General features: G+C 34.1%; 1 protein-coding gene across 1 annotated transcript; it reads left to right on the top strand.

Annotated features, from left to right (window-relative positions):
• The first annotated feature begins 7914 nt into the window (after window positions 1–7914).
• On the top strand, window positions 7915–10992 carry LOC134258567 (uncharacterized). The gene is made up of 3 exons (XM_062741120.1): window positions 7915–8212; window positions 8849–9089; window positions 10815–10992. Exons 1-3 carry the CDS (start codon window positions 7915–7917, stop codon window positions 10990–10992), a joined length of 717 nt encoding a protein of 238 aa, XP_062597104.1.
• The last annotated feature ends 4225 nt before the right edge of the window (window positions 10993–15217 follow it).

Below are 15217 nucleotides of genomic sequence, written 5' to 3'. Positions count from 1 at the left end.
GGCACGCCAAATTAACATACATTCAAATATTTGTACCTATCTTCAAATAATTGCACCTATCTTCAAATAATTGTATCTATCTTCAAACGAATTGAAGATAGGTAATTGAATTAAAGATAGGTGCAATTGAATTGAAGATAGGAGGATATAATACCTATCTCAAAATAATTATACCTAAGTATAAATGAATTATATCTATCTTTAATAGAATAATACCTATCTTCAATTCAATTAAAGATAGGTTCAATTGAATTATACTTATCTCTAATTCATTTGAAGACGGGTATAATTGATTTAAAGATAGGTACATTGGATTCGAGGATATGTCCAATTAAGACATATCCATAAAGGATCTGAAGATAGGTACAATTCAATTATACCTAGGTTCAATTCCTTTTGTGTTGTTGAAAATAATGAACACTCCCTTGGAAACAATACTGAACATTCAGGGAAACGCACAGAACTTTAAGATCGACGACAATGAGGATGAAAGGAGAAATAAAGGTAAATTCAAAATGTGCAAAAAGCATCATATACTTAGTAAAATACACATGTATATCTTGTATGTATTTCTTGTATAGTAGCGGATGGAGATTCCGATAAATTTTTGCGCCAGCTGTGTCGTACCGGAAATGACGTATGATAAAGGGAGTAGTTATTATTGCCAATATCTTAGTAATTAAAGAAAGGTACAATTCAATGGTACCTATTTTTAAATCAATTATACCTATCTTCAATTAATTGCATTTGTACCAATCTTCAAATCAACTTTACCTATCTTCAGATGAATTAAAGATAAGTATAATTGAATTGTACCTATCTCTAATTCATCTAAAGATAGGTACTATTCATTTGAAGATACATGTAGGTACAATTATTTGAAGATCGGTACAAATATTTGAATATATGTTAATTTGGCGTTCCATAGAGAAGAGATCCTTTTTTAAAAGGACTGAGGTCTTTATTGTGACTTTCTGAAACTGACTTACAATTCGATTTTATTACTTATTTATCATTAAACAATAAAATGTGGTAATGTTCTCTGACGATTCTGCCCTCACTAACGGTCGCACCGTAAAACATATTAAAAACTAGAGGTACTGTGAGCGATGAGCTCACTAAATGATACCCCCCGCCTCCCATATGTTTATAACTGGTGAAAAAGTCCATGTTTTCCTGTGGCCGGGAAACCCAAAATATGTGTCGGATCAAAAAGTAAAATAGGAGGTGCACAATGGCAATATGTAGTAAAGATTCTGTGAAAGTTGCATCAAATTTCATTCAGTGGTATGAGAGGAGTTGCGGATAAGAGATGGGTACCCCAAAGCGTAACAGACGGACGGACGGACAGACAGACGGACGGACGGACGGACGGACGGAATTAACGATTACTATATACCCTCCCGCTTTTCAAGCGGGGGGTATAATTATGATATTAGCTGGTGAATTTTCCTTCGCCAACTGCCCGGCATTAGAAATAATTTTTTTTGGAAGATACCATTATTTACCAGCCCTGTTATCTTAATCCAGAAGCAAGAGTTCGCAGATTCGAAATTTCCATCCCGAATCAAATTCGGCGTCGAAAAAAAATCTTTTTGTTTCTGAAAATTGAAAAGCTTGGGTGGCGGATTTTAGATGTGTTTGAGAAACACTGATGTCCCTGTATGGCAGCTTATGGCGAGGGTTCAAATTCCTTAAATGCAAGTTAAACTCCTAGGTCAAAATTGTTGGTACCCGATGGAATGTCTTCTCACAAGGAATACAACTGTGAATTACGAAAGGCCTAGAACTAACAAATCAAAAGTTATGGTCAAGGTTAAAGTTTTTTTTTTCAGTGGGTCAAAGTCTAAGGTTAAGATCAAAATACTTGGTATCTAAAGGAAGGTCTTGTCACAAGAAATATACCTGTGAAATATGAAAGAATTCTAAACACGGTTCAAAAGTTATAATCATAGTTAATTTTTTTTTAAAAGTGGGCCAAACTCTAAGGTCAATGTCAAAAATTGTATACCAAATGAAAGGTTCTGTTATAGTGAAAAAACATGTGACGTATAAAAGCCCTAGAACCAACTATTCAAAAGCTCCGGCTATGGTCAGAAATTTTTGTGTGAGTGGGTCAAACTCCAAGGTCAAGGTCACGAGGTCAAATTTGGTAGTTTCAAAAGGAAGGTCTTGTCACAAGGATTACCTCTGTGAAATATGAAAGTCATAGCCCTGCCCACTCAAAAGTTATGGACAAGGTTAAAGTTTATGCGGACAAGCAGACAGCCTGAGGGCAAAAACTATTTACCTCCGAATCTTCGATTACGGAGGCCTAAAACCATTAAGAGAATGTTCAACTTAGATTACAGTGACATGGAACTCAACACGAAGGATAAAACATTAAATACCATTATAACAAAACAGTAAAGAATCCTTTTGTATATCCTAAAAAAAAAACTAACCTAACTTGTAATAGAACTATAGCCCATTCTATATTTAGAGGTCGCGTCATCAAGCCAATTATGTGGATTTAAGAGGTCAAACCAAAGACTGCTTTGTAAGTATACTGTATACACATCATTAAAGTCTGTTGCACTCGTGCATGCGAGCTCATCATATCAGTATATAAAGTGTTTTGAGTTTTATTTTATAAATAATTTATGTTCGGTTGAACTGGTGAATTTAGAACATAATAATAATTTTGCACCCCAGCTCGGCGCTCATGCGCAGTAGTGCCATCCTGACTACGGTCATATGTTTGTGGAATTTCTAGAAGGAAGGTAATGTAATATTACAGAAAATGTAACTATATGCTTCGACAGACTGTTTTTTTTTCAAGTGTGTGGCTCATCAATTAAACTCGGAAATTTTTTTTAAAAAAATATTGGTAAGTATCAGGATAATGACGAGTCCATTGATAACATTATCTGTTCAAGTTTTTGCTTTCAAGGCATATGCAGATAGTACACGTACTAATATTAGCTAGTTTCGTTTACACCCAGATAAAGAATGAGTGCACTTTAGGATGTTATCTAGAACCTTTTCGGCTATCCATTTGAAGCTTCGAATTACAACATATCGCAAAACTAATAAATGATTATGATGCAAGTATATGCTTTTGATATATATTACTCGATCTTATTGTCATACATATTTCTATAATTACCCACAACGTCATTGAAAAGAACAAGCCTTTAAAATTCCGGAAATTTGAACTGGGCCGCTTTCGAAATTAAAGTAACAGCAAATGGGCGGAGACATTTAGATCGCATAGAAGAGGAATGTAAACACGTAAACACACGTTTTTCACTACAGTGGATGCTTTTATGCAAAAAATAAAACATAACAATAATGAAAATAAATAAAAAATATTGAGAAGACTGAAGGTAATGCACTTTTAAATACCTTAAATGCAAGTTAAACTCCAAGGTCAAAACTGTTGGTACCCGATGGAATGTCTTCTCACAAGGAATACAACTGTGAATTACGAAAGGCTTAGAACTAACAAATCAAAAGTTATGGTCAAGGTTAAAGTTTTTTTTTCAGTGGGTCAAAGTCTAAGGTTAAGATCAAAATACTTGGTATCTAAAGGAAGGTCTTTCACAAGAAATATACCTGTGAAATATGAAAGAATTCTAAACACGGTTCAAAAGTTATAATCATAGTTAAATTTTTTTAAAAAGTGGGCCAAACTCTAAGGTCAATGTCAAAAATTGTATACCAGATGAAAGGTTCTGTTATAGTGAAAAAACATGTGACGTATAAAAGCCCTAGAACCAACTATTCAAAAGCTCTGGCTATGGTCAGAAATTTTTGTGTGAGTGGGTCAAACTCCAAGGTCAAGGTCACGAGGTCAAATTTGGTAGTTTCAAAAGGAAGGTCTTGTCACAAGGATTACCTCTGTGAAATATGAAAGCCATAGCCCTGCCCACTCAAAAGTTATGGACAAGGTTAAAGTTTTTGCGGACAAGCAGACAGCCTGAGGGCAAAAACTATTTACCTCCGAATCTTCGATTACGGAGGCCTGAAACCATTAAGAGAATGTTCAACTTAGATTACAATGACATGGAACTCAACACGAAGGATAAAACATTAAATACCATTATAACAAAACAGTAAAGAATCCTTTTGTATATCCTAAAAAAAAACTAACCTAGCTTGTAATAGAACTATAGCCCATTCTATATTTAGGGATCGCGTCATCAAGCCAATTATGTGGATTTAAGAGGTCAAACCAAAGACTGCTTTGTAAGTATACTGTATACACATCATTAAAGTCTGTTGCACTCGTGCATGCGAGCTCATCATATTAGTATATAAAGTGTTTTGAGTTTTATTTTATAAATAATTTATGTTCGGTTGAACTGGTGAATTTAGAACATAATAATAATTTTGCACCCCAGCTCGGCGCTCATGCGCAGTAGTGCCATCCTGACTACGGTCTTATGTTTGTGGAATTTCTAGAAGGAAGGTAATGTAATATTACAGAAAATGTAACTATATGCTTCGACAGACTGTTTTTTTCAAGTGTGTGGCTCATCAATTAAACTCGGAAATTTTTTTTTTTTTAAAAATATTGGTAAGTATTAGGATAATGACGAGTCCATTTATAACATTATCTGTTCAAGTTTTTGCTCTCAAGGCATATGCAGATAGTACCAATATCAGCTAGTTTCGTTTACACCCAGATAAAGAATGTGAGTGCACTTTAGGATGTTATCTGGAACCTTTTCGGCTATCCATTTGAAGCTTCGAATTACAACATATCGCAAAACTAATAAATGATTATGATGCAAGTATATGCTTTTGATATATATTACTCGATCTTATTGTCATACATATTTCTATAATTACCCACAACGTCATTGAAAAGAACAAGCCTTTAAAATTCCGGAAATTTGAACTGGGCCGCTTTCGAAATTAAAGTAACAGCAAATGGGCGGAGACATTTAGATCGCATAGAAGAGGAACACGTAAACACACGTTTTTCACTACAGTGGATGCTTTTATGCAAAAAATAAAATATATCAAAAATGAAAATAAATAAAAAATATTGAGAAGACTGAAGGTAATGCACTTTTAAATACTTAACAAAGTTGAATTTAAAATATAAAAAATATGTTACGTTGAATGAGAAAGGGTGCCTCTTCCAAAATTGTGGTGATTCTCTATGACCCCCTTTTTAGGGGTTCTCGTTTTAGGGCGGGACTTAATTGATTATATATAGAAAAAATGCATTAATTCTATGAAAATCTTCTTATCTGCTTCTGTGTGTTACGACGATAAATTATCTACATAGTAATGATGAGAAAGGGTGCCTCATCCAAAATTATTAATTTCATGATCTTGGGCCAGTTGTAGGGCTGGGCAAAAATATCGATATTTCGGTATATTGTAATATAATGACAAACAAGCTAATTCAGAGAATTTGTGTCCAACGCTTAGGGGAAAAAGAAGAAAGAGTTTGGGAGGGGGATCCCCTCTCCCCCTGAATTTGTAGAATTATTAAATGTTTGCATATATATCGAGGCAAATAAAAAATACCAATATGAATATAAACTGATCGCTTATTCTTTATTATGTGTATAGAATATTTATCACACTGTAATGATGATTTTATGTGTTTGTACAAAGCAGACGTTGTTAGATTATGAGGTATTTGATAGACGATGGACCCAGAGTGATGAACACATGGAAGCTGAACACGTTTATTCTATGACATAACAGACTCGCACATGAAACAAAAGAAATTATCTGATTGGCTAATAATGATACAGCATCAACTGGTTTTACTAATAAACGAAAGTCAGTAAAAAGGTCAAACTAATAACAGGAATATAACAGACGTCATAACTTTTTCATTTCACATACTGAATACTATATTTAATAATAACAAAAGTATTGAAAAAAAATTGGATCGACCGGGATTTGATCCCGGGACCTCTCAATGTTTAGCGAGAGTCATACCCGTACACTACGAAGCCACTTGCTCGTTTTTGAATTATGTGCAAACATTAGGTCACATACATGTATATATTCACGTTCGATATTGTCAAAATACATTGTGTCTAATCTAGCCTTTACTTTACTGTTCTTATAGTTGTAATAAGATAGAAAGTCCGCCGACAACCTGTATTATACTGTGACACGGAGATGTCGCGGAGTCCTTGGAGATTTCACTGCGTTTCTATCTCGTTTTTACTGCGCTTCTAATGAGATTTATCGTCTTGTGATTTTTTCGACTGCGATTACACAGCGACAGCACGGAGTTGTTACTGCGATCATTGCGCTCCCATGGCGTTTCTACAGCGTCCGTTTGCGATCACAATGCGCTTTCACGGCGTTGTTAGAGCGTTGTCAGCCAGCTCACAAAACAAGAGCAATGGGATCATATTTGATCCGCAATAATACGCAAGTTTCGAGATTATCTCCCTTGGTGCGCTCTTTCGTTGAGGAGGGGAGTTTCGTTGCTGAGTAAACAGACAGGTGGGACAGTTATTTATATATTAGATACATTGATCCGTCGATATTTTGGTTTATCATAAATACATCATTGTAAGGATGTACTTTACAACTCGAGAATAACCAAATTAATGTAAAGGCGTAATTTTTAAAGCAAAGACATCGTAACAAAAAAGAAAATATTAGTGGATTTGAGACTTTTCAGACGAGGGAACAGATACGGACCTCTAATAAATACGGTACAAATGCATCTGATCATTACACGTCGGCAATCTAAATGACACATTGATTCTTTTCCTTATTATAACTTCAAAAAACCCACTAACTTTTTAAGAAAATGTTTGTACAATCAAGAAAATCGGTTGCTTTTTATAAAGACTACGACGTTTCTTTCGTTTTCAAGTACCCTATAATTGAATGTAGATTTGTAAATATGCATAGTTGAGCTTGATAAAATCATCAAATGCATCACTGCTTTACATTATTATCTTTCCATAACATTTAGTAAATCTTAAAAGCCATAAATATCGTTCATTTATTTATGCACGTTTGTGTACAGAAACAACCTGTCCCACCTCAATGCTGAAATGAATACTTTTCGCGCCTCTATCGTAGGAGAGTTACGTATTTGTTGCACTAGGAGCATTTAAGTGAAAAAAAAAGTGGAAGAGAAAATTACACCAGAATTTGTTCTGTTGTTTCACTCAAATTTTGTAGAAAACGTTTCAGTGTGTTTATTATTTTTTTTTACATTCATAATAAAAGAAAATCTAACAACACATCTGAACCGATAAAATTGAAAAAAAGGAGTTTAATCATAAAACTATTAATAATTTAGTATTAAATTGTTTAAATAGAACAGTTTTGATTATTATGAATATTTCTTGGCATGATTAGAAGTCTTTTTATCGCGTAACTTGAATCTTGAAATTAAAATGTTTTACATTCCTTCTAAGTATATATCAATAAGTATAGAACGCATTGTGAACGTATTGTGAACGCAGCCAGCCAAGTGAGAACACCGTGAACACGAGGTGAAAACTCCTAACGCGCCGTGTAAACTCAGCGGAAGCGCAGTCAATCGCCGAAAGATCTCCGTGGGAACGCAGAACGCCGTGAGATCACCGTAGAATCGCGTCCGTCGCCGTAGGGACGCCGTGACATCTTCATATTATGAAAATTTTACAGAAATTTGTGAAATTTTCCTGCGATTCCACGGCGATTTAAAAAATTTAACAACGCCGTAATGACTCCGTGTGAACGCAGCTTGGTGTGACAGGGCCTTAAAAAAACATACACGCGGTATTGTAAAATAGATACTTTCTCTATTTTATAATACTGCGAATATGATTTGAAGCTTGCAATGGGTCCTTTACTTTAAAAGGAATGGAGTCCTACAGTGAGTACAGGGAACAGTTTTAAAAATAATTAAGAATTCTATTTTTTAATTCAAATTCTATTTCTTAGAGAATGGATTTTGAGGGGAAAGAGCGAATTCGATGTAATTACACGGCTCTAGTCAACGATGTGGATGCCGACAGAGTTAAAGATTTCTTGTATGAAAATGGAACAATCGAGCATGATGAACATCAGAGAATAGGAATAGAAAAAATAACGGATAATGCGAAGGTCCAAATACTTTTGGATATTCTTGATACAAAGATAAATGGATATGAGCAACTTCTTCTGGTCTTGAAAAACGATAACCGGGACGACTTAGTTGACTTACTCCAAGGAACCAATGTGGATATGGCAAAGGTTGAAGAAGGTAAACACTGCGTAGATAGCTTTTTTGTCGGATCTATAAAATTAGCACGAGTCACAAATTAGTGATAATGACTTACAACACGAATAATAAAAATTGTCAATATTTGCAGACGACCTGTGCTTTTCTTGGGTCAAAGTAAATATTAGAATACTTTCTGCTACGTTTTTTTTTTTAGACATTCTTATTCTATGATTTCATTTTTTTGGTTCGATGGAAAGAAAGAACCGAACTGAAAGAAAGAATCGAATCTTTTTCAGATTTCCTTTTCTTTGTTAGTTACATATAATTTTTCAATGGGGGACATATTGCACTTGCATGTATGGGACCAGTAAATGAATGCTCATGCAGCATTCTCACAATGATAGTTGATTTTTCAACATTTCCAATTTGCAAGAATTCAAAAACTATAGACAGTTTACATGTAGATTGTAATATTGCAAATGTACATGTTATTCTAAAGCATCTCTTGTGAATTACAACTTCTGTGTGAAATCAAATTGTTTTATAAAGCCTTAGATATAAGATCATTAAATGTGTCCTTATTGATTATTATCTTTTATAATCCTTATTGTTATTGCTACTTGTAGATTATTTTGTAGAAATGTAAGATTTTTAAGATTAGCTTACCTTTTACAGAGAGATCGAAAGAGCAAAATGCTCTGATTCAAGTTATTAAGTGCAACTTCGAAGAAAAGATGGATGAAACAATAGATGCAGATGTTTTAGAACATATAATCAGATTGGAATATTTGAGGGAAAGAAAAAAAGTATTTCCTGGTGAGATAAATAAGATTGAGAAATGTTTGAAAGAAGTATTTCCAGTCATAGAAATAAGAAAAGGAAGAAGCAAGAAAGCGTCTATGGCACAACCAAAAAAGTATCCTTAAAAAAATAATTGAAGTTTCATGAAATTATTTTGTGAATTGTAATTACAATGTTTGATAAGTCATTATGCATCAGATTAACAATATTTTCTATCTTAAAGGTGCATAGACACAGATTTGAAGTTAATATTTTCTCAATTTTTTCTATATAACTAGTATCGCCAGTCCGTGCTCAGTCTTCTGTACAGAGTTGAACGAATTGAATGCATCCGTAAAACATAAACTGTTTTTGTTAATAAGGCACCAGCTAGGTTGTTGACGCTCACGATTCACCGGTTGTGTTCAATTGTTAAAGTCTGCACACACCACTGAGCACGGACTGACATTATACTATGAGCGCGTTTTCCTTTCAAACATTTTTACTCTGAATTTTCTAAATTATAGTTTTAATATTTTTCATTAATTTACAACGAACTTGCCACTTTTCTTCTGTATTAAGAATAAATTTATAATTTGAGAAAGTGCAAGGACGTGTCAATTAAATGCGACCACAAAATCGAAGTTTCAATAACTTAGAAATGATATAAGATTTTTATTATATTTTTTGTGAAATGCTCTTGCAATATATAAGTCGTAGTATTCTACATAAAATATAAGAAAATGTTAACTTCAAATCTGTGTCTATGCACCTTTAAATCTTTGATATCCATATATCGAGAATCATAAATGACTGTACATTTGCTTGTTGTCATTTTCTTACAGCTTACATCCACCAAATAAAACCACCATCGTACTCTTTTTTTTTTTTTGGGCTAATTCGAGGCAGTTAATCGAAATTGATAGTAGACTTTGATAGTAGAAATCTTCTTCTCAAGAACCACTAGTCTAGAAAAGCTGAAACTTATGTGGAAGCATCCTGGGGTAGTGTAGATTCTAAATTGTCCAAATCATGACCCCAGGGGTAGGGCGGGGTCATAATAGGGAACCCAATTTTTACACTAAAATATTTAGGAAAAATCTTCAAAAAATCTTCTGAAGAACCACTGGGCCAGGAAAGCTGAAACTCAAGTGGAAGCATCCTGGGGTAGTGTAAATTCTAAATTCTTCAAATAATGACCCCCAGGGATAGGGCGAGGCCATAATAGGGAAACCAAGTTTCACATTAAAATATATAAGAAAAATCTTTAAAAATTTCCTCTAAAGAATCACTGGTCCAGAAAAGCTGAAACTTATGTGGAAGCATCCTCGGGTAGTGCAGATTTTAAATTGTTCAAATCATGACCCCCCAGGGGTAGGGTGGGGCCACAATTTGGAATCCAAGTTTTACATTGGAATTTATAAGATTTTTTAAAAAAAAAAATCTTTTTCTCAAGAACCACTGCATGGGCCAGCCAGAAAAATTTTAACTTATGTAAAAGCATCCTCGGGTAATGTAGATTTTAAATTGTTCAAATCATGACCGTTTCAAGAAATATATATAATTACTAAATAGCTAGGAAATTCATGTATTTACTGAAAATCTACCATATTTTATACATTGTTTATCCTCGGATCTACGTCGTTGAAATAAGGTACTAGAGGAGTCCGGGTGATTTCGCTCCAATAACCTGTTTGCGCTGAGTGGTTTCGCGCAAATGTGCCCCACACTTAGTGAAACTGTTTTCCTGAATAAAGAGTAAGACATTTTTACATTACCCAGTTACATCAAATATTGTTATACGAAAGAAGTTTTAATTTACTCTCTTTCTTCTTCTGATTGTTTCCTTGACATTTGAAAGATTGTACCAGCACATTCACCAGAAATGTACACAGATAGAACTCAACTCGGAAAGTAAATCAGGTACGAGAAAATTCTATCACTTAAAACTGATAGTCTATCACAAAAGCGAAAGAGTCTATCTACTGCGTCGCTTAATAATCTTTGGATATCTAATTCTATATTTTTTATCTTCGTAATTGGCACCTTTTATCAAGGTAATGAAATTATAGACTTTTGAAATCTTGAACTTTATTACATACTTAGTAATAAATCCAGGATTTTTGCATATGCGATATGGCTGACGTCACAATAGCCGTATAAGCCCTGCAGGGCTGATATGGAGTTGCGGGGCTGATATAGGTTATTAGCGGGGCTGATACGGATCAATATCACACCCCTAGAAAATCAAACCTCAAAAAACAGTTCTTGTGATCATACACATATTTTGGGGGTTATACGTCCTCTTAATTTTAACTTTTTGAATGTAAGGATTATCTAATTGCAAACCATAGATTATTTTCAAAATACAGATCGGGCACATTTGAAATAGAAGTACATGTAGAAACAAACTTAAACCGTATGAGACAATAGACCATGTTACTTATTTTCTTCTCAACTTAATGTGTACTGTATTTTATTACTAAGTATGTAATAAACATAATAAAACATACCCTTTTCCACATCACATCCTGCACAGCCCTCGACCAATATCAGCCCTCGGGCCTTCGGCCCTCTGGCTGATATTGGTGTCTCGGGCTGATACAGGATGTGATATGGAAAAGGGTATGTATTATTCTCTATGTATTATTTCTTAGAAAGGTAAATCTAAAATAATCCAAGAGAATGTATATTAAATAAAAAGATTCATCTTAATTCTCAACAGACTTACAATTCTTTGAACAAGTATTACAAAGGATTATTACGATGACATGCAGGAGAGTCAATACGGCTAATTCGAGATTCGCAATACGAGATTCAAATTTCGAGATTGACAGTTTTATTAAAAAAAGTCATTTATTGGCATTAATTTGAGTTGGAGAAGCATTTTTAATTGGAGGTGTATAAAATGTTTACCAGTTTGCTAAGACCGTCATATTGCCCCAAATGGTACAACAATGAGGGAAAACAATTGTATTAAATTTTTTATAAAGGATAACTCAAAGGACATTTTTTTTGCTAAAATTTTAACATGTTCAAACCTCGTCAGAACCTGTCAATGTAAACACGAAGTAGTGTCCCACAAATAAAGTAAAAATGCATTAATTCTTTGAAAATCTTATTCTCTATTTCTGACAATCAGTCTCTATTTCTGGAAAATGTTTAAATTAACTATGTGTTTTGTTATTATAAGCAAGGATGCCTTTTTGAAAATTTTGAATTTCATGGCTCCTCAGTCAGGGGTTCTACATGTATTGATAGTCATCGACCGTCGTGTATCGTGTGACATTCGAACATTTTCAGCTTCTTCTCTGCAACCCTTCAACCAATTTCAACAAATTTTGGCGAAAACCATCTATGGTCGAAGGGGAACAAATATAGTAAATTTCATGGTCCCTGCCCCCCTGGGACCTGAGTGGTGGGGCCAAACCTCTGAAATTAATGCAATCTTTAAAAATCTTCTTATTTACTCCTGGACATCAAGCAGTCAAACTGCTGGCATGATTGTAAAAAACATTAAGTCCTCTACAAAAATTATGAAATTCATGGCCCCCTAGGTCACGGGTTCTGGTTTTAGGGCATGGCTATATTGATTATACAATGTATATTGAAAATGGATTATGTCTTTGAAAATCTTCTCTGCTCCTTGGTATGAAATAAACTAACAGTGTATATACATAGTTATGATGAGAAAGGGTGCCTTTTTCTAAAATTAGGAATGTCATGGCCCCTGGGTTAGGGGTTCTGGTGTTAAGGCGGGCTATATTGATTATATATTGAAAATGTATTAATTCTTTGAAAATCTTCATCTCTGCTCCTTGGTATGAAATAAACTAACTACATGTATTTACATAGTGATGATGGGAATGGATGCCTCCTCTAAAATTGGGAGATTTATGGCCCCAGGGTCAGGAGTTCTGGTGTTAGGACGTACCAAGGGAGGGGGGCTCTAATTATACCGGTATTCTGAAGATGAATTAATGATCTGAAATCTGCTCCTTGGTAATAGTCTAACATATTAATGATAAGCAGTCGTGCCCTTTCAAAAATTGTGAAATTTTTGGAACCAGAGTCAGGGGTTCCTGTGGAGTGGGGTCACTACAGATTATTGTTTAATATTACTGATAAGTCGCAATGTATTACTTTCTTCCCCTACTCTGCCTATGGGTACTACGTAACCAAACTAAACATGATAAGTGTATACAGTAGTCATGATGAGCATTGGTGCCTCTTTCAAAAATTGTGAATGTCAAGGCCTATGGTTTAAAACATGAACCAAAGTCAAAAATTTGAAAGTTACCTATATCTACATCACCTATAAGGCCCATTGGCCTCTTGTTTCAAAATTCCCCCCTCTGCTCCCTGATGATCTAAAATTCAATAGTTATGATGAGCAAGGGTCACAAACTTGTGAATTTCTAAGCCGCAGAGTCGGGTCAAATAATGGGAGAGGGTTCTTATGATTATACACTGAAATGAATTAATGTTTGAAATCTTCTCCTTGGTATTAATCAAACAGTTATGATGTGCAAGGTTGTGTAATTTGAGGGTCAAGGATTCCATTGGGATGGGCACTAGTGATTATTTTTTGGAAATGCAATATTAAGCTCTTCTGGTTATCCGATAGTTATGTGTCCATCGTCCGTCTGTCTGTTTTAACAATTGTTTTTCAAAATACTGCTCCTCTTACAGTTTTGCTCTGATTTTAATATAACTTGGCACACAAGCAGACTACACTAAGATACATAACTCTATATATCGGTTTTTGATTTTGATGAACGTTATTGCCGTGGTTACTAAAATAGAAATTTCTGTGAAATACTTTAAAATTGTTACACCTTCTACAGTATTGATCTGATTTCAATATTACTTGGGACACAAGTAGCCTCACTGAGATAGATATAATTCTGTGCATCGGCTTTTGATTTGAATGAGCAGTGTCGCTGTGGTTATTTAAGGTAGGATTCTTCTCACATTTCTTGTATTTAAAAATTAATAAAATTTTCACAGAATCAATAGGACAATATCACTAAGTGATGGTATCAGTGAGATTAAATTTGACCGTTTGATATTAGAGGCAAGGTCAGGTCAAGGTCATTACCTTTTTCCTGAACAATTACTGTTTCCAGTCATGCGATCCCTTCTTGTAATTTAAAAGATTGAATGTTTTTTTTTTGCATAAAAAGATACTACCATATAGGGCCTATAAGATGATATTACCAAATTGACATGGATAATTCAAATAAAATGGATATTTGCTAATCCGAATTTCCTCTACTTTTCTTAATTTTTTAGGATTTATTAGTTATTTTTATATGCTTCCTATATTTAAATTTTTATCAATTTTCACTTGTAGTAAAGTTGACACATAAAGGTACAAAATGGTACAAAAACTAAAAGTTCTGATCGTTTACTAAGAGAGAAATAACACATTTTACGGATTTTTTGCTCAAATCTGTACTTTGATTTGAAGCATTTAAAAGCCAACATAGTTATAGAATGTGTGAAAAATCTTATTTATTTGATATATTTTGAAACTTTAGTCCCTTATTATTAATTTAACTTACATTTCAAAATTTCGTCTACTCTTTAATTGCGTCAAAATTATAACTAAATTTAATGTTTTATAATAATTTTGAGAGGCAGAAAAGAAGATATTTTCATACGCCACCATATATAGTCCCTGCTAGTTTTCAAACGCAGTTTACCATTTCTATTTAAAGTTGTATAATTGTGATGAGGAAAGAAAAATTTGGTCTTTTAAATCTCTTACATCTAAATATATAAGAAATATAAACAAATGTACTTTGAATATTCCATCTAGTCAGAAACCAGAGAAGAATCCTACCTTAAAGTAGAAATTTCTGTAAAATACTTTTAAATTGCTACTTCTACAGTTTTAGTCTAATCATAATACAGGATACATAATTGTCTTTATTGATTTTTTTGGTCACCTGAGTAAACTCAGGTGACCTATTGCTATCTGTTTTGTCCGTCGTCGTGCGTCGTCCGTTAACATTTGAACATTTTCAGCTTCTTCTCTGCAACCACTGAACCAATTTCAACCAAATTTGGCACAAAGCATTTATGGGTAAAGGGGAACCAAAATTGTGAATTTCATGATCCCTGCCCCCCTGGGGCCTGAGGGGTGGGGCCAAAACCACTAAAATTAATGCAATCTTTAAAAATCTTCTTCTTTACTCCTGGACATTAAGCAGTCAAACTGTTTGCATGATTGTAATCAGCAATGAGCCCTACAAAATT

The sequence above is a fragment of the Saccostrea cucullata genome, unplaced genomic scaffold (assembly GCF_032062105.1).
Source record: "Saccostrea cucullata isolate Sc308-1 unplaced genomic scaffold, CSIRO_AGI_Scuc_v1 ctg12830, whole genome shotgun sequence".
Taxonomy (NCBI): domain Eukaryota; kingdom Metazoa; phylum Mollusca; class Bivalvia; order Ostreida; family Ostreidae; genus Saccostrea; species Saccostrea cuccullata.
Note: the sequence above shows the minus strand (reverse complement) of the source record. Positions and strands in the feature narration are given on the sequence as shown.